The following is a 25,954-nucleotide window of genomic DNA, read 5'->3' on the forward strand; positions in this document are numbered from 1 at the left end:
ATTCTAAAATTAGAGCGTTTAAGAAAGAAAATATCACAAATCTCACCTGGTTGCGGACCATAGCAAAAAAAATTATAACCAAAATATTTTTTACGAAAGGAAATCTAGCCGTTCAAATTTTTAAAATTTTGTAAGGTGAGTCAATAAATACACTAATAAAAAATGTATAATTAAATTGAATAGTCCAAACGTCTCATTCCACGACTCTAAATACAAAGATTCAGAGTGAATCTCAACCTATGTCTCGGTCTCAACTCAAAACTTCCAGCTCCAGTTCATAGGTGTGGGTCCCACGAGACCATCGCACGTGAGGTACTCTTTGGAACGTACGTGTCAACTAGGGTTGGACAAGATAGAAGATTGCTGTCTGACTGTAGTCCAACAAACTTGATCAAATTTTCCATTTATTGGAAGCTAGCTTAGTATCGAATAAAAAAAGAAAAATTAATGAAAAGTGTTTAAAACTTTGAGTTTTAATGATAAGGACAAAATAAAGGGTAAAGTAAATAGTACCATAATTGACTTTTTAATGTAAAAATGTGGTTTTTTCGTTAAAGTGAACAGTACCGGGTGCTTTTCGTTAAAGTTCCCAATAAAAAATAAAAAGAGATCTTATATTGAACTCTAAATCTAACTAATAAGAGGTGATTTTTCTTTTTTTTTGCAAGACGATATTTAAAACTATTTTAAGCTACGAGCAGTAAGTTTGAGTTAGTAGGATCTTCAAATTATCAACGATGGTTTAAAATTTTCCGTAACTTGTAAAATTTTCAAAACTACTTCTAAAAACAAAGCGTAAAGTAGTTGTAATATTTTAGACGGTAGAATGATTTGATCATTACTTGAGTACAATGAGACGTGAGAAATAATGACTTTAAGAAACGGTGTTATGCTAATGGGGTGGTTGTAATAATTCACTATGCATTTTAGTCAGCTACTTCGACACCACAAAATTACATAAACTAGTTTTGTTGTTCTCGTCGTCATCATTTCGTTAAGTTAGTTGGTTATACATTGCGCATTTGTTGATCAAAAGTGAGTTGCACGTTAATTTATAATAAGAAAATCCTTATTTGCACGTGAACGACTGACCTTAACATAACTCTTTAACACATGATCAAGAACATAAAGATGACTGAATTGGCTATTTCCAAATAGAAAACGTCATTCTAGTATTCAAATTCTAAACCAAACAACAAATAAATCTTAATTTTTTCAACATCGCTTGTACATTTAAAAAAAAAATTGAAATGTTTCGCTCTTTTTCTTTATCGTAATTGAACTCGTCTTTGTTAATTTTACAATTACCATATGTTTTGATAAAATCCCTTGTAAATATTCATTATTTAACTCTGAAAACAAGCTGGAAAAATAGAAGAACAAAATAATCATTTTACTTATGTAAATATCATGGGAAAAAACAAGAAGGAAATAAGAGAAAAGAAAAGAAGAAAAAAACCTTAAACTGGATGCAGGCTAATGCGCACCAGGGGTGCGTTGGTTACTAACCTACGCACTCCCTGATCCAAACCCAACGGTCTGATGGGAGAACTCGACAGAGGGAACAGGAAACCGTACAAGGCAGTAAAATGAACCCAGCAAAAACCCAGCACTATTCAATTTACTGCAACGATGGTGAAATCTTTGGTCCCCTCCCCTGCAACGAAAACCCTGACTTTTCACCCAGCTCTCCTCCTCCCTACCTCTCGTCCTCCAATCACATCACGCCACCTATTCACCCAAACCCAATTCGTACTCTTTAATACTGTTTGGATCGGAGCAATCTTGTGGGTGATAATAATCTCGAGTTTCTCCGAGGGTTTTCGTTGCTTAATTTAAAGGTAAGATCTTTCGACTTATTTGGTCTTTCTTTTGAGTTTTTGCTGATTTTGTTTGATTTTCTTATCTGGGAATTTCGGTTCTTGCCCGATTGTTTCAAATTGTTAATTTTTCTGTGATTTTTATTTTGTTGTTGGCGAATTATTGGGTTTTTGTGTGTGAATTTCTATTAATTGTGTATTATAAGGGAAAAACATGAAATTTTTCGGTTGTGGATGTAAATTTTGGATTTTGTAGTTGGTTTGTCTGTAAAGGTGGATTGGTTGTGTTAATTGTGGGTGTTTCTAAATCTGGGTTTGTTCTGAATTTTGATGGGGGATTCAGTAGGTGTTAATGTAATTTCTCCCATTTGAGAATTTTGGATAATTGATTTGTGTTGAATTTTGGAAGAGACTCAGAGCTTCAGGGCTGAAGGGGTAGAGGAGGACCTAGAAAACTTTGGAAGAGACTCTAAGAAAAGACTTAGAGTACTTGGATCTAACGAAAGCCGTGACACACAACCGAGCACAATAACGTTCTAGGATTCATATAGCAGACCCCACTTATTGGGAAAAGGCTTTGTTGTTGTGGTTGATTTGTGTTGAATTTTGGTTTCCCGAGAAAACTTTCTGAAATCTAGCTTTATTTTTGCATTTCCATGGTGGTGTTTTTCAGGGGAATCAATTTTGTTCTCTGGGCGCAAAGATGTTTTCGGATATTTTTTTTTTGTTGTAACGAATTTATGATCATGCTTTAGATTTTAGAAACTAGAATTGATTCTGCAACCATTCGGTTTAGCTCAGCGGACATTTTAGCTTTAGGAAACGAAGATGATTTTGTGTTCTGCGCTACGGAGAATAAACTGTATTGAACTAGTTATGTTTCGTTGACTGCTAATTGAAGATTGAGAAGGGCTTCTTTGATTTCTTACTATCTTTGTCCGGTTACAATGTTTGCACTTATTGGTTTCCAAGATTGAAGATTTTAGTTGAATACCTCTTTAGTGTCTGTTGTTATGCTTATGCGTATGACATTTACAATCCCTAACCTCTTGCTCATGACTTTCTCAGCCCCCTTTATGGGAAAATAAAGGCAGCAGCAGGATTTTGTTTTGGCTCTCTGATTACGATGGAGGGTTTTGGAGGTTTGGGATTCAGCGATGGAAGCAATGCTGTGAGGAAGAAAAGGAGTAACACGTCTCGTCGTCCTCGGAACGAGTCACAGCTACCTTTGGATTGTCGTGATAATGTGTCATCAACTCCTTCTTCGGAAGATGTAAGCAAAAGTGATGAGAATAACGATGATGGTTCAATTACACGAAAGAGAGACATTAATTTGAACTTATGCAGCGCAAGGGCTTCGTTTAGTAACATTATGGAAGCTGAGACTGTCCAGAATATGGATAAAGGTGAGGGAGGAGGTTCCGGAGAATCTGAGGAAGCTTCAAATGATGGTTCATTTCGAGGCAGTGACGAACAGAGGCATAGGGGGATTGATTCCAAAAGGTCCAATAAGGGTGCTCTTGCCCCCGCTAATTGGAAAGGCACAAACAAGCTTGGGCCTGTTGGAGTTGTTTCGGATGGCTCAGAGAATGAGAATAAAGTGAAAATGGTTAAGCTTAAAGTTGGTGGTGTTACACGCACAATTCAGGCCAAGTCTACATCTGGTGGTGCATCTACTGTTGGTCCGTCTTCTGTAAAATCTTCTCGCATTTCAGATGCCCCTCGAGCACGCCAGAAGTTGATTCTTCAGGTTAGTCTGCCTTGAAATATTCTTCCAGATTTACTAAATTTGACAAGCACTGTGTGTGGCAAATCTGGATGTGATTTTATTTCAATATCCACATAGTTCAGGCAGACATCTTGAATTGGGTAGCATATTAATATGGATTGCTTTTACAGAAAATTAGATAAGATGGAAAGATTAATAACTTCAAATTTTCAAAACTTATTAGATATTTGATAGCTAGGTTGTCATTTTGTTCTAATTTCTTGGATATCCTTCGTTTTTTAGTTACTTCTTTCAGTTCATCTAATCAATTCCTTGAGGTCTTTGGTTTCATAGTTTCCCTTCCTTTCCTTCACACAAAAGGGTTTAGTAGTTTAATTAATAAGGTCATATATGGATCAAGGATCATCAAGACTACATCTAACTCTATCACTGTTGCAGGAAGACTCGGATGATAGTCCTTCCCTTAGTTCAGATAAAGGAAGTGGGTTACGGGGAGTCCCACGGAAGGATACATCTAAAACTGTCACTCGTGTTGGGAAGGCTGAAGAACCTGTTCGCAAGAGCAAACGGGTCCCTAAGAGACGCGTCCTGGATGCAGTTGATGATGGAGATGATGATGACATGGAAGTTCGATACCTTGAAAAACTCAAAACATCTAAGGTCACCTCAGATTATACTGCAGAGTACAATGAGGATGAGGAAAGGAAAACTAGAAAAGAAAGGAAGATTTCGACAGTGATGAAGGGGAGTGGTATTGGACTAAGTGTAGATTTGGGAGATTATGGCATACCAAGATCAGGCAAGGATGGTAAGAAGTCCAGAGTAGGAAGCGTATCTGATGATACTGATTATGTTGAAGAGGAAGAAGAACCTGTTTCTGATGGTGAGCCTAATACTAAAAGCAAAAAATCGAGAAAGGACTTTGTTGAATCATCCTCATATAATAAGAAGGAGATGACAGTCACTACTCGTCAAAGGGCTCTTAACACTGGCAAAGATGTCTCATCCAGCTCAGGTGCAGGTTTATTTGAGTTCCCAAATGGGTTGCCCCCGGCTCCACCAAGAAGTAAGAGAATATTTTTTTTTCCTTTTATCATAAGTAGCTTCTGTTGAATACACACCGACTTCTCTGATGATGGTAATTGTTGCTTTTACTGATAGAGCAAAAGGAGAAACCCTGTGCATTGGAGCAGCAAATCAAGAAAGCTGAGGCGGCGGAGAGACGTAGGATGCAAGTAGAGAAGGCAACTCGAGAATCTGAGGTTTGGCTTGTCTTTTAGCTTGTTGTTTTGCCTGTGATATACATGTGTTAGAAAGAAGTTACTTATCATTTTCTTTCAAATTTGGCCGTCTTAGGCTGAGGCAATCAGAAAAATTCTGGGGCAAGATTCCAGTAGGAAGAAACGAGAAGACAAGATAAAGAAACGGCAAGAAGATATGGCTCAGGTAACAGATAGCACATAATAGCATCCTCTCTGTGTATATCATGCGATAGATTCTTGATTAATGGTACATTCATTTCTTTTGCAGGAGAGGGCTGCAAATGCTTTCACACTTCCGCCAGATTCTGTCCGATGGGTGATGGGTCCATCAGGATCGGTTGTAACTTTCCCCAATGAAATGGGCTTGCCAGCTATATTCGACTCCAAGCCTTGCAGGTAAGAGCATTTGGAAATTCTAGACACTTATTTCTGTGATTATATGTAATTTCTTTTCTCAAATCTAGATACTGCTATAATTCTATCGCTGTCGTAAATGATGCATCTCTTCGGTCTTGGACAATTCTATATCATCGTGCTTTTTTCTGAACCCACCCTTAATATTCAGCCACCACGAACCTTTTCATAGCCATTTGAGCTTTAAATGTTTCTCAAATGTCTCAGACCTGGTTTTCAAGCACATATCTCTAGCTCCAGAAAACAAAATATATCATGAAGTTCATCGGATAATTTTTTGTTTTTTGTTTTTATGTTTATGCCGATTTCAGTTACCCTCCTCCCCGAGAAAAGTGTGCCGGACCATATTGTACAAATCCATACAAGTACCGGGATTCGCAGTCGAAGCTCCCTTTGTGCAGTCTCCGGTGTTACAAGGCAATACATGAAAAGATGGCCCCTCTATCTGCCTGTTGATTCTGTGAAACCGGCTTTGCAGACTTGCAGTTGCAGGATAGTCCGGCACCACTTCATATGTACTTTAATTAGTTATTACATGGGTGTGCTGTATATATGGAGGGAATTTGTATACGCAAATATACATAAAACTGCCTGCATATTCTGTGGAAAGTTGTAAGCTTGTTTGCGCGCTACAACAAACCGTGTGCTTGGTCAAGTTTCCCTCGTATGCTTGCATTCCATCGTATCCCACGTTTTATAAATAATGTATCTTAATTGTATAAACTTCATAATCAGGAAGTCCATGGATTTAAGAAAGATTTGCTTGGATTTATCCATGGTTTGTTTTTCATCTTCGTAATCTTCGTTTGAAGATTATTCGTCCTTCAAATGTACCAAGTAAATAAACGGTTCATTTTGAATATGTTACTTGGTATTTATATCAATCGTGTTGTTTTTGTCATTTGGATGGCTAAACCTAAATGGTCTCCGGTTCAAATAATTTTATTTGGTAATTTTTTTTAGGGATGATAGTTTAAGGGAAAGAGAAATTTTTTGAAATATTATATAAATTTGTAGTCATATCAATTTTTAAAAATGTCATATGAACAAAACCATTAAATTGTCATCTCACAGTAATTTCATTAAATTTTCCATCATGTACCTTTTAATGTACATTTTTAGTTGTTCACAATAAAATTTTGAAACGAATGTGACATGGTTGTTTTACTAGCCAAAATTTCTAGATTACCGCTACATCATTTTTTAATTTTTTTTTTTTTTAAAAAGCTTTTTTTATTAGTACCCCAAACAATGTTAAATACCCCTCCCGACGCATTTTAAATAACGTATAAACCCTAATATGTAATGACAATTTTGACCTAATTAAACATACAAATGGAGCACCACCAGAAAATGGAAGACATGGCCGGCCACCACCGGTTAACACCACCCTATCTGGATGGGAATAAACAAAGCTTTCCATTTGGGGAGTAAGGTCACTTGACCATCTCATATTGCGCTGAACCCCGCAAGTGTTTGTCATAGCAATAGAAGCAAGGGCAAGTAGGATGGTGAAAAACAATTCATTATGCGGGTAAAGCCCATATGGATCAGGATTGTTTTCAGCATGATGTTTAGAAAAATATGGAAGCGACGGTTGCTCGTTTTACCTGGGAAAGGGATGAGGAGCTTCACTCTGCATGCGGGGCCCAAAAAGATCGTCATATCTAGGATAATTGTTTGTATTATGCACATAACAGTATGGATTGTCTGTATAAAATGTGGAGTGTATGTTGAGAGTGTAGTGTGTGAGGATATTATTGGAAGTAATGTGGGGTGTATTAAGATAAATTTTAATTAAAAAAGTAAATGTGGGATGTATTAAGTATGTAGGATGTATTCAACAATATATGAGGTGTTAATAAAATAACCCCTTAAAAAATTGGATAACTAATGGTAAACTACGGTTATCCACTCATTTTAGAAGCCGAGAAGACTCATAAAGATATTTCAGGATTCTCTAACCACAAGTTTGACTTCCATACCGGAAACGGCTTCGAACTCGTTTAAGGGAACATAATTAAGGGGTAATTGCTAAATTTTCGCGGAGAAAAACCTCAAGAGGGACGAGTCCCTCGTGTTCGTGTCGTTCAGTCTGTCTTCTCTACGAGAAGCATCGGGTACGCGCCCTCCATGGCTAGACCTCCGAACAAGCACGGCCGCGACCAAGCTCTGGTATTTTCACTTCCCCAATCACTTCTTCCAAGTATTTTAGCTAATACTCGACTTAATAATCTGTTTGGGAGATGGGAAAGCTGAGGGAAAATCCTCAAAGAAAATAAAATCAGAAACTTTCTGGTCCATTGAAAGATTATTTCATTTGGATTCTGAAATGTAATCAAACCCTAGAATTGATGATTGGGGTTACATGTGAAATTCAGTTTCCGATTCCCAAGTTTTCAACCAACAGAATGTAATTAAGTTTCGGATTAAGAGCTCATGTTTTGGTTTTTCTTTTTATGAATATGTTATTAGGTATTTAGTTAATGATTGTAGTGTATTGGGTTTTTCGTATTTTTTGTGCTGGTCCTCTGTTTCCAGGATTTCCAGGGGTTTTTGAGTGACTTGCAGGACTGGGAGCTTTCTCTCAAGGACAAGGACAAGAAAATGAGACCACAAGTTTCACAGCAGGAAAATCTGGTAGCTTTTTTACTCTTCTCATTGTAGCATGGCAACATTTCATAAATCGATGTGTAATTTGCGATTACTGTTAAATTTTGTTTTCGCTAAGCTGATGATCGGGTTGTTAATCTTGGATATGTTTTTGTATTGGAATTTTATGTAAGTGTTGTCTTTTCAGAAGACTAGAGATTCCGGGACCAGTTCTGGGAATTATGACTACTCAAGGAATTTTGATGCCATCAAAAGAATATCAAGTAGTTTGAGATCCGAAGATAGTCTTCCCGATGCTGCTTCAGAAAAAGAATTGGTAGGAGTTGATGGTGTTATGCTGTAGTTATAAATTTAAGACTGCAGGATTAAGATTACTCAGAACAACTGGGTCAATGTTGATGCTGATTGTGTTATTGCCTGTTAACTTATAGGGTAATGAGTATTTTAAGCAGAAGAAGTTTAAGGAAGCTATCGACTGCTATTCAAGAAGCATCGCTTTGTCCCCATCTGCAGTAGCGTATGCAAATAGGGGAATGGCATATATCAAAATTAGAAGGCAAGCGTTGCCCCATTCACTCTGTTTTGTTTAATAAGAGAATTCTTGCATGCAATTTTGTTTATTTATTTATCTATTTCCGCTATTTTATAAAATATGCAAGTTTGAGTTTTTGGATTCCAGTAGGTGTTCATAGTTTTCATATGGCTCTTACAAGGTACTGTACTTTTCTGAAGCATATGTGTTTTTTCATCTTGTTCTTTAGATTTCAGGAAGCTGAGGATGACTGTACAGACGCCTTGAATTTGGATGATCGTTATATAAAAGCATACTCACGACGTGCAACAGCTAGAAAAGAACTTGGAAAGCTTAAAGAATCATTCGAGGGTTGGTTGAAAACTAAACAATGACCTTGTTTCCTGATATTGTTGCATTTATGGGTTCTATCTGATATTATAATTTTGATCTGTCTGATGTAATGAGAATAGCCAACTGCAGATGCTGAGTTTGCCCTGAGGTTGGAGCCTCACAACCAAGAGATCAAGAAACAGTACACGGAAGCCAAATCTTTGTATGACAAAGTAAGTCAATTTCCACACACATCTGCAGTTGGTTCTAAGTTTCTACATTATATTATTGAGGGCCATTTTAGTAGTGTTGATTCACCCATGGAATTGTTACTTAAATATTTAGAAAAGCCTACCCTTGTGTGTATGTAAACTTTGAACTGTGTGCATGAATTAATAGAGAGAGAGAGAGAGAGAGAGAGAGAGAGAGAGAGAGAGAGAGAGAGAGAGAGAGAGAGAGAGAGAGCATTTTAGCATTCCCTGTTCGTTGTATAATTTCTGCTAGTACAACTATTATATTTATATGTTAGGCATGCTTAAGAATCTGAGATAAGCTTGCCTTGACTTTTTAGAGGTCTTTTACATGCCTAATCCAGGCTTGAGTTGGACTTCATGCTTGTTTTGTCAGTACAAACTTTTGCTAGATGGAGTTAAGTTAGATTGGCTTTTCATGGTTTAATATCATGGTTATTCATAGGTTATTTCATTAAATTAGTGGGTTGACTCATTGTAATTGTTAATCGCCAGTCAAATCTTGAGAAGGCATCTGGAGCACTGAAAAATTCTGTACAAGAAATGCAGAAAAGGGGAAAGTTGGATACCAAAGTAAATGGAAAAGGCATCCAGCCTGTCTCAAGAAGTGCTCAAATAACTGAAATAACTGCAGTTCAAGATCATACTAAGGTATGAAGGATTAGTCTTTTGTTGGCCCTTTTACTTCATTTTTGTTTCGTTGTAATTGATTTTTCCTTTTGTTCTTAGTACTAATAAGTAAAATAGACTAGTTTATGAAGCCGTATTCAACTGCATTTGTTAGCTTCCTACCAGACTTATACGTCAGTTACTCCTACCTTGTCTTTTTATCATAGAGGCATTATCTTCTTATTTTCAATTGCTTATTTATTTATTTATTGTTTTGTAGGGAGATAATACAAATAAGAAGCTAGAGGTGAAGGCATCGGTACAAGAGCTTGCTTCTCGAGCTGCTTCCAAAGCCAAGGTTGTAGCTGCAGAGAAAAACATCACCCCACCAACTACCGCATATCAATTTGAGGTTTCTTGGCGAGATCTCTCTGGAGATAGTGCTCTGCAGGCTAGTCTGTTGAAGGTCTGAAAAAATATTCTTGTGCTTTGCTTTCATAATTTAGAATTCCAAAATCAAGATTCATGTGTTCTTTCTGTCGTCTCAAAGTGGGTGACCTTTAGTGTGTTTGTTTTGCATGACGGTCATCCATTTCGTTGACCACTGCCATCCAAGAGGTTCCCAATTAAATCTATTTATATTAACAAGTTCACATGTCCATTAAGGAGTAATATAATTGTATGTATAGTTAGTAATTGCTTAGGAAATCATAACTAATTCTGACTTTCCATACCGGTTTCATGTTAGTTTTGTTCGTTTTCCATGCAGTCTATATCTCCTAGTGCATTGCCACAGATATTCAAAAATGCTTTGACTGTTCCCATACTAATTGACATTATCAATTGCGTGGCGACCTTTTTTGTGTAAGTAATGCTTTGTATCTTATCAGTATATTTTTCTTGTTGAGCTTGATGAAATGGCCTTATGTCCACCTTTGATTTCTCTGGCAGTGAAGAAATGGAACTGGCCGTCAATTATTTGGAGAACTTGACCAAGGTTCCAAGATTTGACACACTCATCATTTTTCTTTCATCCTCAAACAAGGCCGGTATGCATCCTTACAGTTCAAATTGTTCCTTGAAATGCTAAAAAGCTAAGAGTAACCTAGGTTTCAAATGTTATTTTCGTTAGAGCATGTCTAGTCAATGTGGTTTTGAGAAACCAGAAATGGCTATAGGGCAAGGTCTCCTAATGTGGCACAAGTTTATCGTTTACTACCTGCTCATATGTTGGATTGGCTTGGTTTCCTGCCTATCTTCATGGGGGTTTAGGTTTCATATTTTCCGTTAGTTGCATATCGTAGAGTACAGCGTGTAATATACTAACCCAATAACTTTGCAAACAGATCTTGATAAGATATGGGATGAAGTGTTCTACAATGAGGCAACTCCAATCGAGTATGCGGAGAAGCTTGGTAACCTGCGTGCAAAGTACTGCCTCAAGCGATGAAAAAAACCAAAGTTTTGCCTCATCTGTAAATTGAATTTGTAAGCTTTTTACAGAACTTTCAGGAAGAAGATTATTGCTATTTCTGTATTTCATGTGACCGTGAAGAAAACGTGCATTTGTGAGCGTCTATGTTATGTAGGGTGGACCTTCATACTCTATTGTTCAGTCACATTCAACTGGGGGTCCAAAAAGTTAATGGTGATGACCTGTTTCTTCATGTCCCCACTTATAATTGACTACCTTAATTAGACAACATATTAATCACCACGGGGTGGTTAGTGGTTAGGCCCGTATTCCATACGGTTTGTTCTGAGTTTGATTTCTGGCGTTGGTAAATTGCATGATGATAGCTAAGGAGAGGTTGAAATGCCTCTGTGAATCTTTCCGACTCAGAAATAGTGGACTACCGTAGCTCTCCTTTTTGATAAAAAGAAAAAGGATAGACAACATATGTAAGATCAAAGTCACCATCAATATGTGGGGAGGAGCCTGGGGTCTTCTGGATTGCACATGGTGATCAAGTGCCATTTACAATCACCTACTACTTTCGTTTCGTGTTAACCCCGCTACAATGAGCAATGATAAATTTATCGGTTTGATTTTTTAATCCTTACGTGATACACTAATTCAATTAATTTATTATGGTGCTTTATACATAAACCCACTTATATTAAAAATAAAACCCAAATTTTGAATTTGATGCCATGTAAGATAAAAGATGTTCATACATTTAAATTTATTTACAACACCATGCCACCAACATTAATATGGCTATTACGGTTTTTTTTTAATTTATTTCTTTATTTTTATTTTTTTTGGTAGACTTTTAATTTATTGTCTTTTGTTTGTCAACAACATTCAATTAGTTTTAAGTTTTTTTTGCTTTTAATTTAAAAAAAAGAAGAAGTTCTTTTCTTCTTTTATGTGAAATCGCCTAATCCAAATCTAATTAGTTCAATATACATTCTATTGAAAAAGTAGATACATTAACTTGTGAAAATTTAAAAAAAAAAAGGTAAAAATAAACTAGTTGATACGTTGTTTCTTGTAAAAACTAAACAATAGTTAAATTATTTTCATAAAAAAAAAACAATATGTAATTTTTTGTTTAAATTACACAATAGGTACACAATTTTCGTAAAAATTAAATAATAGGTACTTTATTTTTGGAAAAAAAAACTAGTAGAAACATTGTTTCTTTTAAAAATTAAACAATGAATTTATAAGGTAAATTAGTTTTTATGTATTTTGCATATATGGGTTTGTTATTATGTAAATTATTTTTCATGTATTTTACATATAGTGGGTATATTATTTTTCTTTTTTTAAGCAATCTAAGTGCACTATTTGAATCAAATGTTTTTTTTTTGTAGGTAAATTATTGGCATTAATTTTACATATATCAAGCATTTATATATGTGTGTGTGTGTGTGAGAGAGAGAGAGAGAGAGAGAGAAATAATTTACCTACGTTAATATGTAAAATATAATTTTATTGACTTAATTAAGCATGTATAATAACATATATTAGACATGTTTTATGTTATTATATATTAGGCAATGAATTTATAACATTATTGTTCTTTTTTTTTGTAAAATCATTAATTCTCCTTTACCATCCATGTCACAGCCCGTCCCGGAATTTTTAATTCCGAGGACGTGAAGTTACGAAAATGTCCCTAAACTGGACTAAAGTGCGTAATTTGGACACTTGTTTTTACTTAATTATCTTAAACTTTGGTGAATAGAATATTAATTGGTTTTAGAAACCTAAACCAAGACTTTTACTTAGGTTTCTATGTTAAAAGTTTGAAATTGAGATTGGGTTGGACACGTGGGATCCCCACATCCCTCAAAACCTTCCCCAATTCCCGTACCTTGTCACTCTCTCTCTCCTCCTTCACGATTTCTCACTCTCTCTGTCTCTCTCCCCTTCGAACTCACGGACCAACTTCAAAAACACCCTAAAACTTCCACCAACGTCAAGTTTGAGACCACCATTGGAATCCTGAGGACTTCACGATCACGTGGGTACTAAATTCAGGTGAGTTTCATTTCAAAAACCCTAGTTTTCAAGGACCCCGTGATATTGCACTGTTCATGAACTTCGAATTGGCTTTGTTTTAGGCTAAAACAAGCTCACAGTGAGCTTAAGGAGGTCACGAGGAGGCTCGGAGTGCCTCGTTTGAACAAAATGGACGTCAGGATCACTTGGTTCGAGTTTGGCCGAATTTTGGAATTATTGGAAAGGTATGATCTCGTTGTTTTTAGACCCTAAAACTAGTCCAACATGAAAGTAGATGTTTAGGGCTTCAAATTGGTGTAAAATTCGAGAAATTTGGATGAAAAACGAAGGAGAATAGTGGATTTGAAATATTCCCCAGTTTCCGGTGACCGGAGTCTGACGAGGGATGACCGGAGAAGAAGAAGGAATATTCCGTTATTTTAACGGAATATTCCTAACGGCAGTAACGGTATCCGGTTAAGTTTAACGGAATATTCCTGGTTTTAACGGAATATTCCTGACGGCGTCAATTGACACCGTCAGTGTGCTTGGCACGTGGCCGCGCGTGGGGGGCGCGTAGGTCCGTGCCACGTCAGGCGCGTGGGGGCGCGTGAGGACTCCAAAAATTATTTTTAAAATATGGGGATGATCCTGAGGTTGTGTAGGTCACAGTGGTATATTCATATACCCAATTTGAGCAATATTTGAGGAGTTATTAGCTAAGAATTAGGTTATGCGTTAAATAACGTCAATTTGGTTACTTCTCGTATAGGCAAGGATTATACGGACGTTGGGCATGACTAAGGGAGGCTCAGGGACCTTCGACACGTCGATGTAATAAGTGAGTGGGCAGTTTTGTTTTCCGTATACATATATACTTGCCGTTTTCCCATAAATTGAAAATGCATGAAATTATGCTTTAAATGAAAATGTATAAAAGTATATGAGATATATTAGTTGAAATGCCATGCATAGAAGTATGTGAAAAGTATATAGAATTATATGAAAAACGTGAATTGAAACGCTATGCATGAAAGTATATGAAAAGTATATAGAAATGTGAATCGAAATGCCATGCATGAAATGATATATGATGCATATATGTGAAATGGTGCGGTAGACGCACAGGTGAGTATCAGGTGAGTATTATTACTGTTATGATGATGTTGAGATATATTGAGTTCATAACCTGCACCATGGTATTAGTGCTTATAGTATTCACCGCATCGCACGCTCGCCTTGGATCCAAGTAGATGCTGTCGTACAGACCACATGAGATGGTTCCGACAGGCCAGTCGTACAGACCTTTAGAGAGGTTCCGACTGGTGGGTGACCTTAGATTATGTGCACAGATGATTGATGAGAAAAGCACTAGAGCGTAATATTAACCATTAAGTCGTACAGACTACATTAGGTGGTTCCAACTTATGTGCAGTGTAGAGCCGTACAGGTCACAGTTGGTGACTCCGGCAATAGGCCGTACAGGTCACAGTTGGTGACTCCGGCTGAATGAGATATTGAGCTTTAGATTCAGCCGTACAGGGCCATTGTAGGGCCTCCGGTTGATTATTTTCTTCCACCTGATTTATGTTGATGCATTCATACTATACTGTTGATTTTAGACATGGCATGGCATATTTGTAATGAATAATGTTGAGATAGTTAATTGAAGTCTTGAGAATATATTTATATATTGATATTTTACATTTCTGGGAAGAGTATACAGGTTTTACAGTGAGGGGTTAGAATTATTTTTGGCGAAATGTTTTTGAAAAGCTTGGTTTTACTGACCCACTCAATTTTGTTTTTCGCCCCTCCAGGTTCTTGATAGCAGAGTTTTGGTGGCCACGAGGAATTCAACGGTGTTCTGACAGAATGGACAAAATTAGGTCTCACCTTTGGGTGTTTCATCTTAAAAATGGTATATTTAAAGCTTCCGTACTGTGTAAATGGTTACGTCACTCTCACGTGACGGCCAGCATGCCCTCCTTCGGGACGGGGTGTGTCAATCCATATGCATGACATTAATTATGTACATCAAACATTCAAATAGGGTTTATAAAAATAAAAAATAAATCAAATAGGGGTATTTTAGGCATCCGAAATTTTTTTAATGTGTGAAATCAAACATAATTAATGAATTTGCTAATGTAGAATCTAGTCAATGAGTTTTATTCAAGAAAAAAACTTATGTTGAGTTTTATGTAGAGAAAATTAAATTTTAAGGACTAAAGTCATATTTTCATAATTTATTACAAGTTACGAAGTCTAAATCGTAAGCATCATTTTTAGCAAGGTCGTATATATATATATAATCCGTCCCCTCAATTTATGAGTCCATTAATAGCTTTTTTATATTGGTTTAAAAAAAAAATCCATACCGCTTCATTAAAATTAGTATGACAATCAATAATGACATTCAAAAGAGGAAAGGATTTTACTTGGATTTTTTTTCCCGCGAGGAGTCTGGTGCCAGCCTACAACTCATTCACCCTCTTAAATGATATTGCTTAGACTCTTTAAGAGTTCGTTTGGATGTGCTTTTAAAATGACTGAAAACGTTTTTGGTGAAAATGTTTTTGACATCAATCCTTAGTAAAAATCCAAGTAGATCCTGAAAAAGCACTTTAAGTGCTTCCTACAAGAAGCACATATCTGATGCTTCTTTCGAAAAACACTTAAAGTGCTTTTACAACTCAAAATCAATTTCACCAAAAGTGTTTTCAGTCATTTTAAAAGCACATTAAAACGAGCTCTAAGTTTGTATGGTGGTTAACAATACAAATAAAACTGCTTAGCCTATAAAACATATAACCTTAGGAATATAATGATCTTTCATGCTTAAACATTTGAAGGGTCAAAAGATTTGTATGGACGTTTTTCTCAAATCTTGGATGATCCCGAAACCAACCACGGTTCTTCTACGAAGCCGCCTATGGCCGGCCATTGCACTAAAAATTTCTTCATCGAACAAAAATCATTATGGCACAAAAGTCTTGGATAAGATTAATCAAAGCAACTTGGGCTAACCAATTGATCAAAAAACAAGACAAAGCTTAAGATATAATACATGCGCATGTTGACTACCTGCATTAACATGCAAATTATGCTTCCTATGAAAGCAACTTTTTGGTCTAGGTGTTGATTTTGATAAAATATGGGCATTATTTTAGCACATAAAAAAAGATTATTGGGAAAGATTTTTAACCCAAAAACGAAGGCCCCCCTAATGGTGATTAAACGTGGGGTTCCTTACTTTAATTGTACTCTTTTGGGAGGTTTCCCCTCTTTTGTCCTGAACAATATGGGGCATCGCATATAAATTTCCTTCAAACTGTTAATCATGTTTAACTTAGCTGTTTAAATTATTACCGGTCCACGACAAAAATATTTATCTATTAGATATTTTTGGCATCTAAAAAAATTAAATATAGAAAGATTGAAATGACAAAATTTATGAAGTGTCAATAACAATTCATAATAAATTCGCGAAACGCGAAAAAAAAATGCAAATTCATGGTAAACGTTTTAACATCGAGATATTCTTAACTCCTAGTTTCTTCAATCAATTAAGTAAACCAGTCAATCCATTAAATTACTCATTAATGGTCCAATTTGGCACATGACTATTTTATAGTAAATGCTTATACAACTGGAGCATGACAGTATCTAAAGTCAATAATGTAAAAAGTAAAAACGCACATACGCTTTAACTTGAAATAACGGCTAACACCTAACGCTTAACGCAATGTCACCCTACAAAATTTTGAAAACACAAAGATCTCCTTGTCCATTGCATATTTGAGTTCAAAGTAAAGTATAGACCCAAAAAAGTTCAAATAAAAGGTTAGTTATTTTAGGGTTCCTAAGATTTAAACCTTTACAACTCTTAAATTATTGACAAAAACCTACATGTATGATAACTTCTAAATAAAACTCAAATTTTGAATATGATGTCATGTTGAATAAAATGTGTCCATGAATTTGTGTTTATTTACAAAATCATGCCACCATATCTCTCATATGTTTTAATTTTGTGTGAACTCCCCCAATCCAAAACCTAATTAGATCAACTATACACGGGCATATATTCTACATTATGTATGCTAATACCATAAAAAGAAGTAGGTAAATTAATTTTGTTAAAAATTAAAAAAGCAGATACATTAACTTTGTAAAAATTCAAAGATAGGTACATTATTTTCATATAAAATAAACAGTAGGTAAGTTATTTTCATAGTAGGTAAATTATTTTCATATAATTATACGGTAGGTAAATTACTTTTATAAAATTAAACAATAGATATTGTTGAAATTAAACACTAAATTAGGTATATACAAATTGAAATATATTGTTGAAATTAAAAATATTTCCTAATCAATTCCTATAACTAGAACCAAATTTCATGGCTACAATACCTTGCCAAATTCAATGCACATGATCAATTAAAACGTAATTACAAGACATTTCCATACTGGCTTAGATGAGAGTATATTACGAATCTAAAAAACATAAAACTGACACACACACTTAATTTGATAAGTTGCTTAGTTGAATTCTAATTATTGAGTTTTATTCAAATAAATATGATATGATGGATTATTGGCTAAAAAAAAAAAAGAGTTTTGAGGGGGAAAAGTTAAATTTTCAGGTTCTTTTATGCCCCTACCATTCACAAAAGCTAGGAAAAAAAATCATTCAATTGGATTAGTGTTTGTTTAAGATTAATTAACACAATTCAACGTTTTTTTTGGTTGGACAAAATCTTACCTTCTAGATTAGCAAAGTATTTAAACATGAAAAACCAATAAAGGACAGTTTTGTAGTCTTCCAAGTTCTGACAAACCCAACAAAGCAGTCCCCTTTCTTCAGTATGAGGGAAGAAAGGGTGGAGAGAAAACTGACATCCCATCACGTGGAATGAAAGCAGCTCAACTCTCTCTCTCTCTCTCTCTCTCTCGTTCTCATGCTCACTTGTTCTTCTGTTTAAACCCCCATTGGAGGTAAAATTGTCCCTACCCAGATCTGCCTCTGCAAAAACAAAGGTGAGTTCTTGGCTTGTTTACTTCATGTTTTTTGTAATTTTTTTTCTGGGTTTCTGTTTCTTCTATCAAAGTTGAAGACTTTACACGTTTACATGGATTTCTATGTTGGTTTCGATTCTGGGTTATCATTATTGGCTTGTTATGGTTGTTTTATGCTTTTATTTGGTTGTGAATTTGTGATCAGTTTTTTTTCTTCTTGTTTTTCATGTTTGTTTCTCCTGTGATACAACTTTTGTGTGTACTTGTTCATGTTCATATCAATGCAGTATCAGATAATCTCCTTTTAGCACCCTTTTCTCCTTTGGTGTGTGTAAATAACCGAGGAAAATTTAAATTTATGTAGACAGTGGGAATTCTTCTCTTTATCTACTTCTTTATTTCCTTACATATTTCTCGTTGGGTGTTTTTTCCCTTCTGTTTTCTTTTTGTACTTAAAAATATTAGATTGTAGTGTTTGAGTATGTATAGTATATTTATTTGTTATGTTTGATATGGGATTTTCTGCTGGGATGGTAAATTCCTGTTTTATGTATTTTGTTAGGTTAGTTGAACTGTGCTGTTCATGTCCCCAGGGAAGAATTTTTGGGTTTTTTAGCAATCTGTTTTTTATTCTCATTATTTTTTGCTTTTCAATTTGAGTAATGCTAGAGAGAATAAATTTAGAGACTAAAATTGCAAACTAAATGATGTGTCACCAATAGAAATGAGCACGTCTATCAACGCTTAAATAATAAACCAATCATCAATTTACATGTCGTTTAGTTTTCAAAATTTAGTCTCTAAATTCAGTTTCCTTAGCATTACTCTTTCAATTTTTCAGGAAATGGGGGTCATCTCCAGAAAGCTGTTCCCAGCGTGTGAGAGCATGTGCATATGCTGCCCTGCTATGAGGTCAAGATCTAGACAACCCGTTAAGCGTTACAAAAAGCTGCTTGCCGAAATCTTTCCCAAGTCTCCTGTGAGTATAAAACTATATTAAACCCTTTGATTTTAAGACATTGTGGACAGACATGTTGTGAACGCCAGATAGTAGTTGGTAATTTTGACCTCTTGATCATGTGCCTTGGAGTTGGTATTTGTAATTTATCTAGTTTCTCATTCTTGAACATTATCCCTCCATTTTTTATTAGAACAATTGAAATTAATAAGAAAGTAGGTTTTGATGCTTGAGGAAGGGTTTTTCAATTGAAATTTTTATGTTTCATTTGTCCTTAATTATTAAGTCTGAACGGAGCTTAGATATCATCCTTATTTTCCCAACGGTTCTTTCCTTGTATATCAGCAGTACATTTATGCCCATAGTACGTGGTGTATGTTTGTGTGTGTGTGTGTGTGTGTGTGTGTGTGTGTGTGTGTGTATGGCAATCTTCTCTTGTTAGACTTATGTCTAAATGATTATGATGTTATCACGATTGAGAATCTAGCGACATGTGATACCTGATTGTTTGAAAAGAGAAACTTGTTCCATCTATACATGAGGTTTAGAATACTTGGACCCAGGAACTCAATTAAGCCAAAATTGAGAGTGTTGAAAGTTTTTGTGACCAGCAAATAACAGAGCATGCTCCCCAAAGAATTGTTTGCTAGTCTATATAACTATATTAGATTGAAAATTTTATACTATGTATGCTTTTCTTATCAGTAGCTGGCATACTGAAGTTAAGTGTCCCAAAAAATTTTCAGGATTGCCCTCCCAATGAAAGAAAAATTGTTAAGTTATGCGAATATGCTGCCAAAAATCCTTTTCGAATCCCAAAGGTATGAAATTTTCTATCCCATTTATTTATGTCTTGGTCAATAAAAATGAGCTTACCGTAAATTGATTGCCTACGGCTGAGGCTATTATTAATCCGTAAGTTGTTGCTTATTTTTTCAACAGATTGCCAAATATCTTGAAGATAGATGCTACAAAGAGCTTAGATTGGAGCACATCAAATTCATCAATATTGTTGTGGAGGCTTACAACAAGTTGCTTTGCCTGTGTAAGGAGCAGATGTAAGTCTTAGCTGTTTCCTTTCTCTCTCTCACCATTTAATAGAAGTCTGTTAGTGATTTTTGTGGAAAAAAAGGTCTGTTTGATGATTATCTCGTGGATGGAAACTATTTTTGTGTGATTGGCTAGTTTTCAAGTCACAATTTCACTTTGTGCTCTTTTAGATTTGTGCCCATTAATGGTGTTTTACGTGCTCTCTCTCACTCACTCTTCCTTTTATTTTCACTCCAGCCTCTTTAAAGTTGTTAAATAGAGGGAATTCTTTTTTGCATGAAATTCTCTTGTTGTATTGAATATATTTCGTATCTTTCAGGGCATGTTTTGCAGTCAGTCTGGTGCATGTGGTCACTGAGCTCCTGGACAACTCTAAGCAAGATGCTATGCGCATACTTGGATGCCAAACCCTAACGAATTTCATCTATAGTCAGGTGATTCCGAAGTTACACTCTCTAAATAGTTGTTTGATCTGCCTATCAATGGTGTAGTGTCGTAAATCTATAGGTTGACAATGGTGTATGTATAATGGTTGATATTACCTGTGTCATTTCTTATTATGTTAATGGACGATTCGAAATTTTTCAGTTTTCTGTACAAAATTAATACATATGATTAACCTATTGTTACATTTGTTGATGCAATCACTGAACAGACAGACGGCACTTACACACATACCATTGAGAGTTTGGTTCACAAAGTATGTAAGCTTGCACGTCAAAGTGGTGAAGTTCATCAAAGCTTGAGAGCATCAAGTTTGCAATGCCTTTCAGCCATGGTAGTTTTATGATTTGAGTTATTGAAACTCTTAAGAACTGTTTTTCTTTTCAGTTGGAACAATCTTAATTTGATAAATTTCCACCTTGGCAGGTGCGATTCATGGCAGAATTTTCGTATATTTTTGTTGATTTTGATGAGGTTAGTTTTTTCCAGTATCATTCTTTCAAGCTATTAAAAATGTTTCGGTGATTATTTTTCTTATACAAACTTTTTGGGGCATTTAAATGTCTAATTAGTTGTTGCACTGGTCCTTTCGAAATCAGATATCAAGCCAGTGGCACCACTCTTTCATAAATATTGAGCATTGCAAACCTTTTTCTCGTGAGTGCAGATTGTACATGTCACCTTGGATAACTATGAGCCAGATACACATAATGAAGATGATGAGAGAGGGCAGCCACATCATAATTGGGTGGATGAAGTGGTTCGAAGTGAAAGCAGAGTTGGTGTAGTTGGCGATGACGCTAGCCCTAGCTGCAAGATCATCAGGCCACGACCCGAAAAGAAGGATCCTGCTCTTCTGACAAGGTAGGAGTTATTGGAAGTCTAAAAGGGAGGAGTTGTAGTTGTTGGTTGATACTTGGAATTGTATACAATGCTAATTGCATTTTGCTTTGATCCATTTGCCCTTTTGTAATACTTTTGGTTCATTGTTTCAGAGAAGAAATTGAAACACCAAAAGTGTGGGCTCAAATTTGTATTCAGAGAATGATAGAGTTATCCAAGGAGAGCACAACAATGCGCCGAGTATTGGATCCAATGTTTGTCTACTTTGATTCTGGGCACCACTGGGTTCCTCGACAAGGGTTGGCCATGCTGGTTTTGTCTGATATGTCATACTTTATGGAGGCTTCAGGTATCTTGATATTTTTTGCAAAATTACATACGTGCTCAAACCCTTTACTGCAGGTGCTAATTTCTAATGTCAACATTTGGCTTCAGGGAATCAGCAGTTGATTTTAGCCTATGTGATCCGTCATCTTGACCACAAAAACATTTCGCATGATCCGCAACTCAAATCTTCTGTCATTCAAGTTGCTAGTGCTTTGGCTAGCCAGATTCGATCTGGTGCAGTGTTGGCAGAAATTGGATTTGTGTCTGACCTATGTAGGCATTTGAGGAAGAGTCTTCAAGCCACTGCTGAATCAGTTGGAGAGCAAGAATCAAACATTAACATCATGCTACAAAATTCCATTGAAGACTGCTTACTAGAAATTTCGAGAGGAGTAAGTTTTATACTTGTTGGTTTTTGTAGTATGTGGTGCTTCTATTATTACTAAAAGCCTGCGCTGGTTATTTTAATAGATTGGCAACGTACGACCACTATTTGACATGATGGCTATAACTCTGGAGAAGCTTCCATCTGGAATTGTTGCTAGGGCAACCATTGGATCGTTAATGATTGTTGCTCACATGATCTCTTTAGCGTTGATCTCTTCACGTACACAGCAGGTGAGGGAACTTTGACCAGTTTGCTGCTTTTGGAGGTTTTTATGCATTCCTGCCCTCTCTTTTCCTGGATTATTTACATAATTGAAAATTGTATTAGGGAAGGCTAGCACTGATGTTTGATTCAATGGTTTCCGGTGACATAAATTGAATTTGTACGTAAGGGAGATGTAAATTGGTGGATATGTAATTCGTACTTTTATAAAAATTGGTTCACACTTTCAAATAACATGTATTTAATTTAATTGAAGAACATGGTTCCAGTACTGTGATAAATTGGTTTTATAAGGAACTGCATCTACTAGATATGATTCATGAGTCATGGCAGGCCGTACATTGTTCTCTGCTATTGTCTTTAAAATACGGCATACTGAACCATTTTTCATTTTTGTCTTTGTAGGTGTTTCCCGAGTCCCTTCTTGTCCAACTTCTGAAAGTCATGGTGCATCCAGATGTTGAGGTCCGTGTTGGAGCACACCAGATATTTTCTATTCTTCTCATTCCAAGTTCTAACCGGTCCCGACATGAAGCTTCATCTCTACAATCTGGTTTTGGATACCAATCAAGAGGATGGCAGTCGAATACAGCATCTACCTTTGCTTCAATCACAGCCAGACTTGAAAAGCTGAGGAAGGAAAAAGATGGCCCCAAAGCCGAAAAGCACGGGAACAATAATGCTTGTGATGATTTTAAAGATAAAGAGCCTGCTGAAGAAGACTGGAAGCAGGGGCATAACCGAAAAAATTCCCCTAATTTTTACAAAATTAGCTCTATTATTGACAGGACGGCTGGAACCGTCAGCTTAATAGAGCCAGTAAGATATTAAGAAGTTTAATTATTTTATAACTGGTAACATTTGGAGACTACTTTCGCTTGCTTGACTAAGTTGATACTTTTGGGTTTGTTGTTTTCCTCAGGATCCGTATGTTATGAAGTTTAGTGAGGATCAAATATCACACTTGCTGTCTGCTTTTTGGATACAAGCCAATCTCCCAGATAATTTGCCTTCAAATATTGAAGCTGTAGGCCATTCTTTTAGTTTAGTGCTTATTTCTTCACATTTGAAGGTAAAGTTTTTTTTTTTTTGTTTTTTTTTTACATTACATTTTTTTCTTCATTTATGTCTTGTATCATGTTTCTATTCTTCTCGCTTCACCTTTATACCTCTATTAGGGACCATGGCCATGACGGCATGGTTAAGTGTTTCTGTAGTTGCTTACATTTTTTTGTAATTTGTAATTTTGCAGAATCCAACAGACAACCTTATAGTTCGTTTCATTCAATTTCTGCTGTCTCTGAGGAATATATCCCTTGATTCTAACAAAGGTATGGGCAGCAAAAAGTCCTTAAACAGTCATTACTTCTGATGAAAAAGGTAAAGTTGTGATAAAACTTCTTAAATGCTTGGCAGGGACGTTCCCCCCAGCATGTCGGAGATCTATGCTTGTACTATCGATTGGCATGTTGATGTTTGCGGCTAAGATCTATCACATTCCTTTGCTTAAGTCATTAATACCATATGATGTTAGTATACCTTATCCTCATCCTGAATACTCTTGCTACGTAGAAACTATGTGCAGCAATATGATCACAGTGTGACATTTTCTAGCTTTTAAGTGAAAGGAGTTTAGAGCATATTATCATTTTAACAAATCTGCTCAATCCTTCAGATTCAGGTTGATCCATATTTGGGCATCAGTGACGATCTTCAGATTTATGTAAAGCCTAATGCAGATGTTAGTAAATATGGATCTGTTTCCGATAACCAGATGGCTTCATCATTACTATCTGATTTGCGGAACAAGATATACAAATCAGACAATATCATGATGGAAATTTTGATTCAGTTTCTATCAAAGGTTTCTGAGGTATGATGGCTTACTATGGACCACAATTTTCTTCTTTCCTTCTCTCCCACTCTCTCTCAATCACGCACACGCACGTGCACGCACACGCACGTGCACGCACACATGCAACCAGACGAATTCTGATTTGCTTGGTTTTCTTTTTAAAGATGAAGGGAGAAGATGTGGCAAAGCAACTTTTGGAGTCATTCACACCTGATGATATATTCATGTTTGGCCCACAGTCAATGCTTGACTTTGACCAAAAGCAAATGCCAGGCCATTCGAAGGAATCATCGTTTGATGGGGTATACTCTTTGGTCTAGCTTTTCTTGCTACTGCTGGAGTGTGACGTTCCAGATTGATCACAACCATGTATCATGCCAATTCAGAAAAACAACAACGATAACAATTATAGCATTGAAAGTATGAGCATTCTCAATGACTTCACCTCATGTTGCAGGAATTTCCGACAAATTCATCAGAGGAGGATGATGCGACAAGTGAAGCATCTGTCGCTGACCTCTCTCGTTTCATTCCCAGAGTGCCTACATCCTCCTCTGTGCCGCCCCATGTTATCAGCATTGGACAGCTGATGGAATCGGTAACCACGTGCACCCTATCCCACCTCCCTCTGTGTTTACAAGCATCTTTGTGTAAAACAACACAACCACATATACAACAAGATTTGAATCATTTGACAGTTGTCAGGTTCTTGACATCTTGTATTTGTACATTTGACAAAAACTGAACAAAATTGTTTTTAGGCACTTGAGGTAGCCGGTCAAGTAGCGGGAACAGCTGTCTCTACATCACCTCTCCCCTACAACACCATGGCAAGCCGGTGCGAAGCCCTTGGCACAGGGACAAGGAAGAAACTCTCGAACTGGTTGGCCTATGAAAATCATCAGAGCAGTGTCCGTGACAGATTGTTTCCAGCAGTTCCTGCAGATGGACGCGCAGCACTCCAGAAGGTCAGGCCTTGTTTGATTTCCCTACTATTTTTGTTTTCGCTTGTTAGTGAATTACACTGCGGACATGCTTATTGAAGAACTGTTGAGATACCATGCTGTACAGTTTGGTTTTTCAGAATCTCTGATATTTAAATTCCTTTTCATGAAAGCAACTGTGTAACGTAGCAATGTACTTGTTTTTATGCTTTATTTGATGTTCGACGCGCATGTTAATTTTCATGCAGATAACGAGTGACATTGGACCTGCTCATGGAGCTGCATCGTCACAAGATCCCTGGTTGGCTATAAGGCTGCCTCCTGCTAGTCCATTTGACAACTTCCTCAAGGCAGCTGGGTGTTAGTATGTAGAGAAGGCGCTCTTCTTGAAGAGTAATCGATGTTGTAAAGTATTAGGCAGTATCTTGGGATAAGTAGCTCTAAATTTAGTCGACTCTGATCATCTGACTTGAGGGCTTCCATGCCCAGTTTATCAAAAGGTTATATCGAACTTTTTCCGGTAATTGAGCTAGAGTTATACAGTGTAGCATGTTCTTTGTAGTTTGTAGTATGCATCTCTCTCTCTCTCTCTCTCTCTCTCCAGAAAATCCTTGCTATACAGATGCTCGCATGTATCATGTATGCTACATTCATGTGATGAAATAGATAGAAAAAATGAATTCATGTGACGAGAGTGATAGAAAAAAAAGGGATACAACACCGATACGTGCATACACATTCACATCTCATCAAACCATATCTATAATCATAAAACAGCCGAAAACTGCTCGTAATGTTTTAAATGTTGTATCCTCTTTGAGGGAAAAACCTATGGAAGTCAGCAACTGAAATGCACCATTGAATCTGATGCGTTAGGTTAATCAGTCATGTCAAGCCTTGCT

General features: G+C 36.3%; 3 protein-coding genes across 7 annotated transcripts; all 3 read left to right on the top strand.

Annotated features, from left to right (window-relative positions):
• Window positions 1-1,639: 1,639 nt before the first annotated feature.
• LOC126594142 (uncharacterized) lies at window positions 1,640-5,997 on the top strand. Its single transcript, XM_050260353.1, has 7 exons — window positions 1,640-1,841; window positions 2,889-3,570; window positions 3,988-4,615; window positions 4,711-4,811; window positions 4,906-4,995; window positions 5,080-5,207; window positions 5,537-5,997. Exons 2-7 carry the CDS (start codon window positions 2,947-2,949, stop codon window positions 5,679-5,681), a joined length of 1,716 nt encoding a protein of 571 aa, XP_050116310.1. The 5' UTR covers window positions 1,640-1,841; window positions 2,889-2,946; the 3' UTR covers window positions 5,682-5,997.
• Window positions 5,998-7,231: 1,234 nt separating this feature from the next.
• Window positions 7,232-11,209, top strand: LOC126594143 (uncharacterized). Of its 4 annotated transcripts, none has more exons than XM_050260357.1 (11): window positions 7,232-7,400; window positions 7,797-7,865; window positions 8,029-8,154; window positions 8,270-8,394; window positions 8,600-8,721; window positions 8,833-8,915; window positions 9,429-9,584; window positions 9,823-10,008; window positions 10,312-10,406; window positions 10,494-10,591; window positions 10,889-11,209. In XM_050260357.1, the coding sequence occupies exons 1-11, from the start codon at window positions 7,359-7,361 to the stop codon at window positions 10,990-10,992; spliced, it is 1,206 nt and encodes a 401-aa protein (XP_050116314.1). In that variant the 5' UTR covers window positions 7,232-7,358; the 3' UTR covers window positions 10,993-11,209. The 4 variants fall into 4 exon arrangements, with proteins under 4 accessions (XP_050116314.1, XP_050116312.1, XP_050116311.1 ...); XM_050260355.1 differs by having other exon boundaries at window positions 7,233-7,400; window positions 7,767-7,865; XM_050260354.1 differs by having other exon boundaries at window positions 7,234-7,400; window positions 7,767-7,865; window positions 8,026-8,154.
• Window positions 11,210-17,819: 6,610 nt separating this feature from the next.
• Window positions 17,820-25,576, top strand: LOC126594145 (protein SEMI-ROLLED LEAF 2-like). 2 transcript variants are annotated; one of them, XM_050260358.1, is made up of 20 exons: window positions 17,820-18,042; window positions 18,863-19,000; window positions 19,726-19,800; window positions 19,922-20,037; window positions 20,349-20,463; window positions 20,685-20,807; window positions 20,900-20,947; window positions 21,141-21,337; window positions 21,469-21,665; window positions 21,752-22,035; window positions 22,115-22,261; window positions 22,659-23,072; window positions 23,176-23,325; window positions 23,506-23,584; window positions 23,670-23,782; window positions 23,929-24,126; window positions 24,273-24,410; window positions 24,566-24,706; window positions 24,870-25,076; window positions 25,301-25,576. In XM_050260358.1, exons 2-20 carry the CDS (start codon window positions 18,866-18,868, stop codon window positions 25,415-25,417), a joined length of 2,994 nt encoding a protein of 997 aa, XP_050116315.1. In that variant the 5' UTR covers window positions 17,820-18,042; window positions 18,863-18,865; the 3' UTR covers window positions 25,418-25,576. The 2 variants fall into 2 exon arrangements, with proteins under 2 accessions (XP_050116315.1, XP_050116316.1); XM_050260359.1 differs by having other exon boundaries at window positions 17,820-18,000.
• Window positions 25,577-25,954: the final 378 nt, after the last annotated feature.

This window comes from Malus sylvestris, chromosome 12, assembly GCF_916048215.2.
Source record: "Malus sylvestris chromosome 12, drMalSylv7.2, whole genome shotgun sequence".
Classification (NCBI taxonomy): domain Eukaryota; kingdom Viridiplantae; phylum Streptophyta; class Magnoliopsida; order Rosales; family Rosaceae; genus Malus; species Malus sylvestris.

Coding starts and splice junctions, on each gene's coding strand:
- LOC126594145 (XM_050260358.1), top strand. CDS start 18,866: ATGGGGGTCATCTCCAGAAAGCTGTTCCCAGCGTGTGAGAGCATGTGC. Junction 20,808..20,899: donor TGCAATGCCTTTCAGCCATG/GTAGTTTTATGA, acceptor CCACCTTGGCAG/GTGCGATTCATGGCAGAATT. Junction 20,948..21,140: donor TTTTTGTTGATTTTGATGAG/GTTAGTTTTTTC, acceptor TCGTGAGTGCAG/ATTGTACATGTCACCTTGGA.
- LOC126594142 (XM_050260353.1), top strand. CDS start 2,947: ATGGAGGGTTTTGGAGGTTTGGGATTCAGCGATGGAAGCAATGCTGTG. Junction 3,571..3,987: donor GCCAGAAGTTGATTCTTCAG/GTTAGTCTGCCT, acceptor TCACTGTTGCAG/GAAGACTCGGATGATAGTCC. Junction 4,616..4,710: donor GCCCCCGGCTCCACCAAGAA/GTAAGAGAATAT, acceptor TTTTACTGATAG/AGCAAAAGGAGAAACCCTGT.
- LOC126594143 (XM_050260354.1), top strand. CDS start 7,359: ATGGCTAGACCTCCGAACAAGCACGGCCGCGACCAAGCTCTG. Junction 7,866..8,025: donor TTTCACAGCAGGAAAATCTG/GTAGCTTTTTTA, acceptor TTGTCTTTTCAG/AAGACTAGAGATTCCGGGAC. Junction 10,009..10,311: donor TGCAGGCTAGTCTGTTGAAG/GTCTGAAAAAAT, acceptor TTTTCCATGCAG/TCTATATCTCCTAGTGCATT.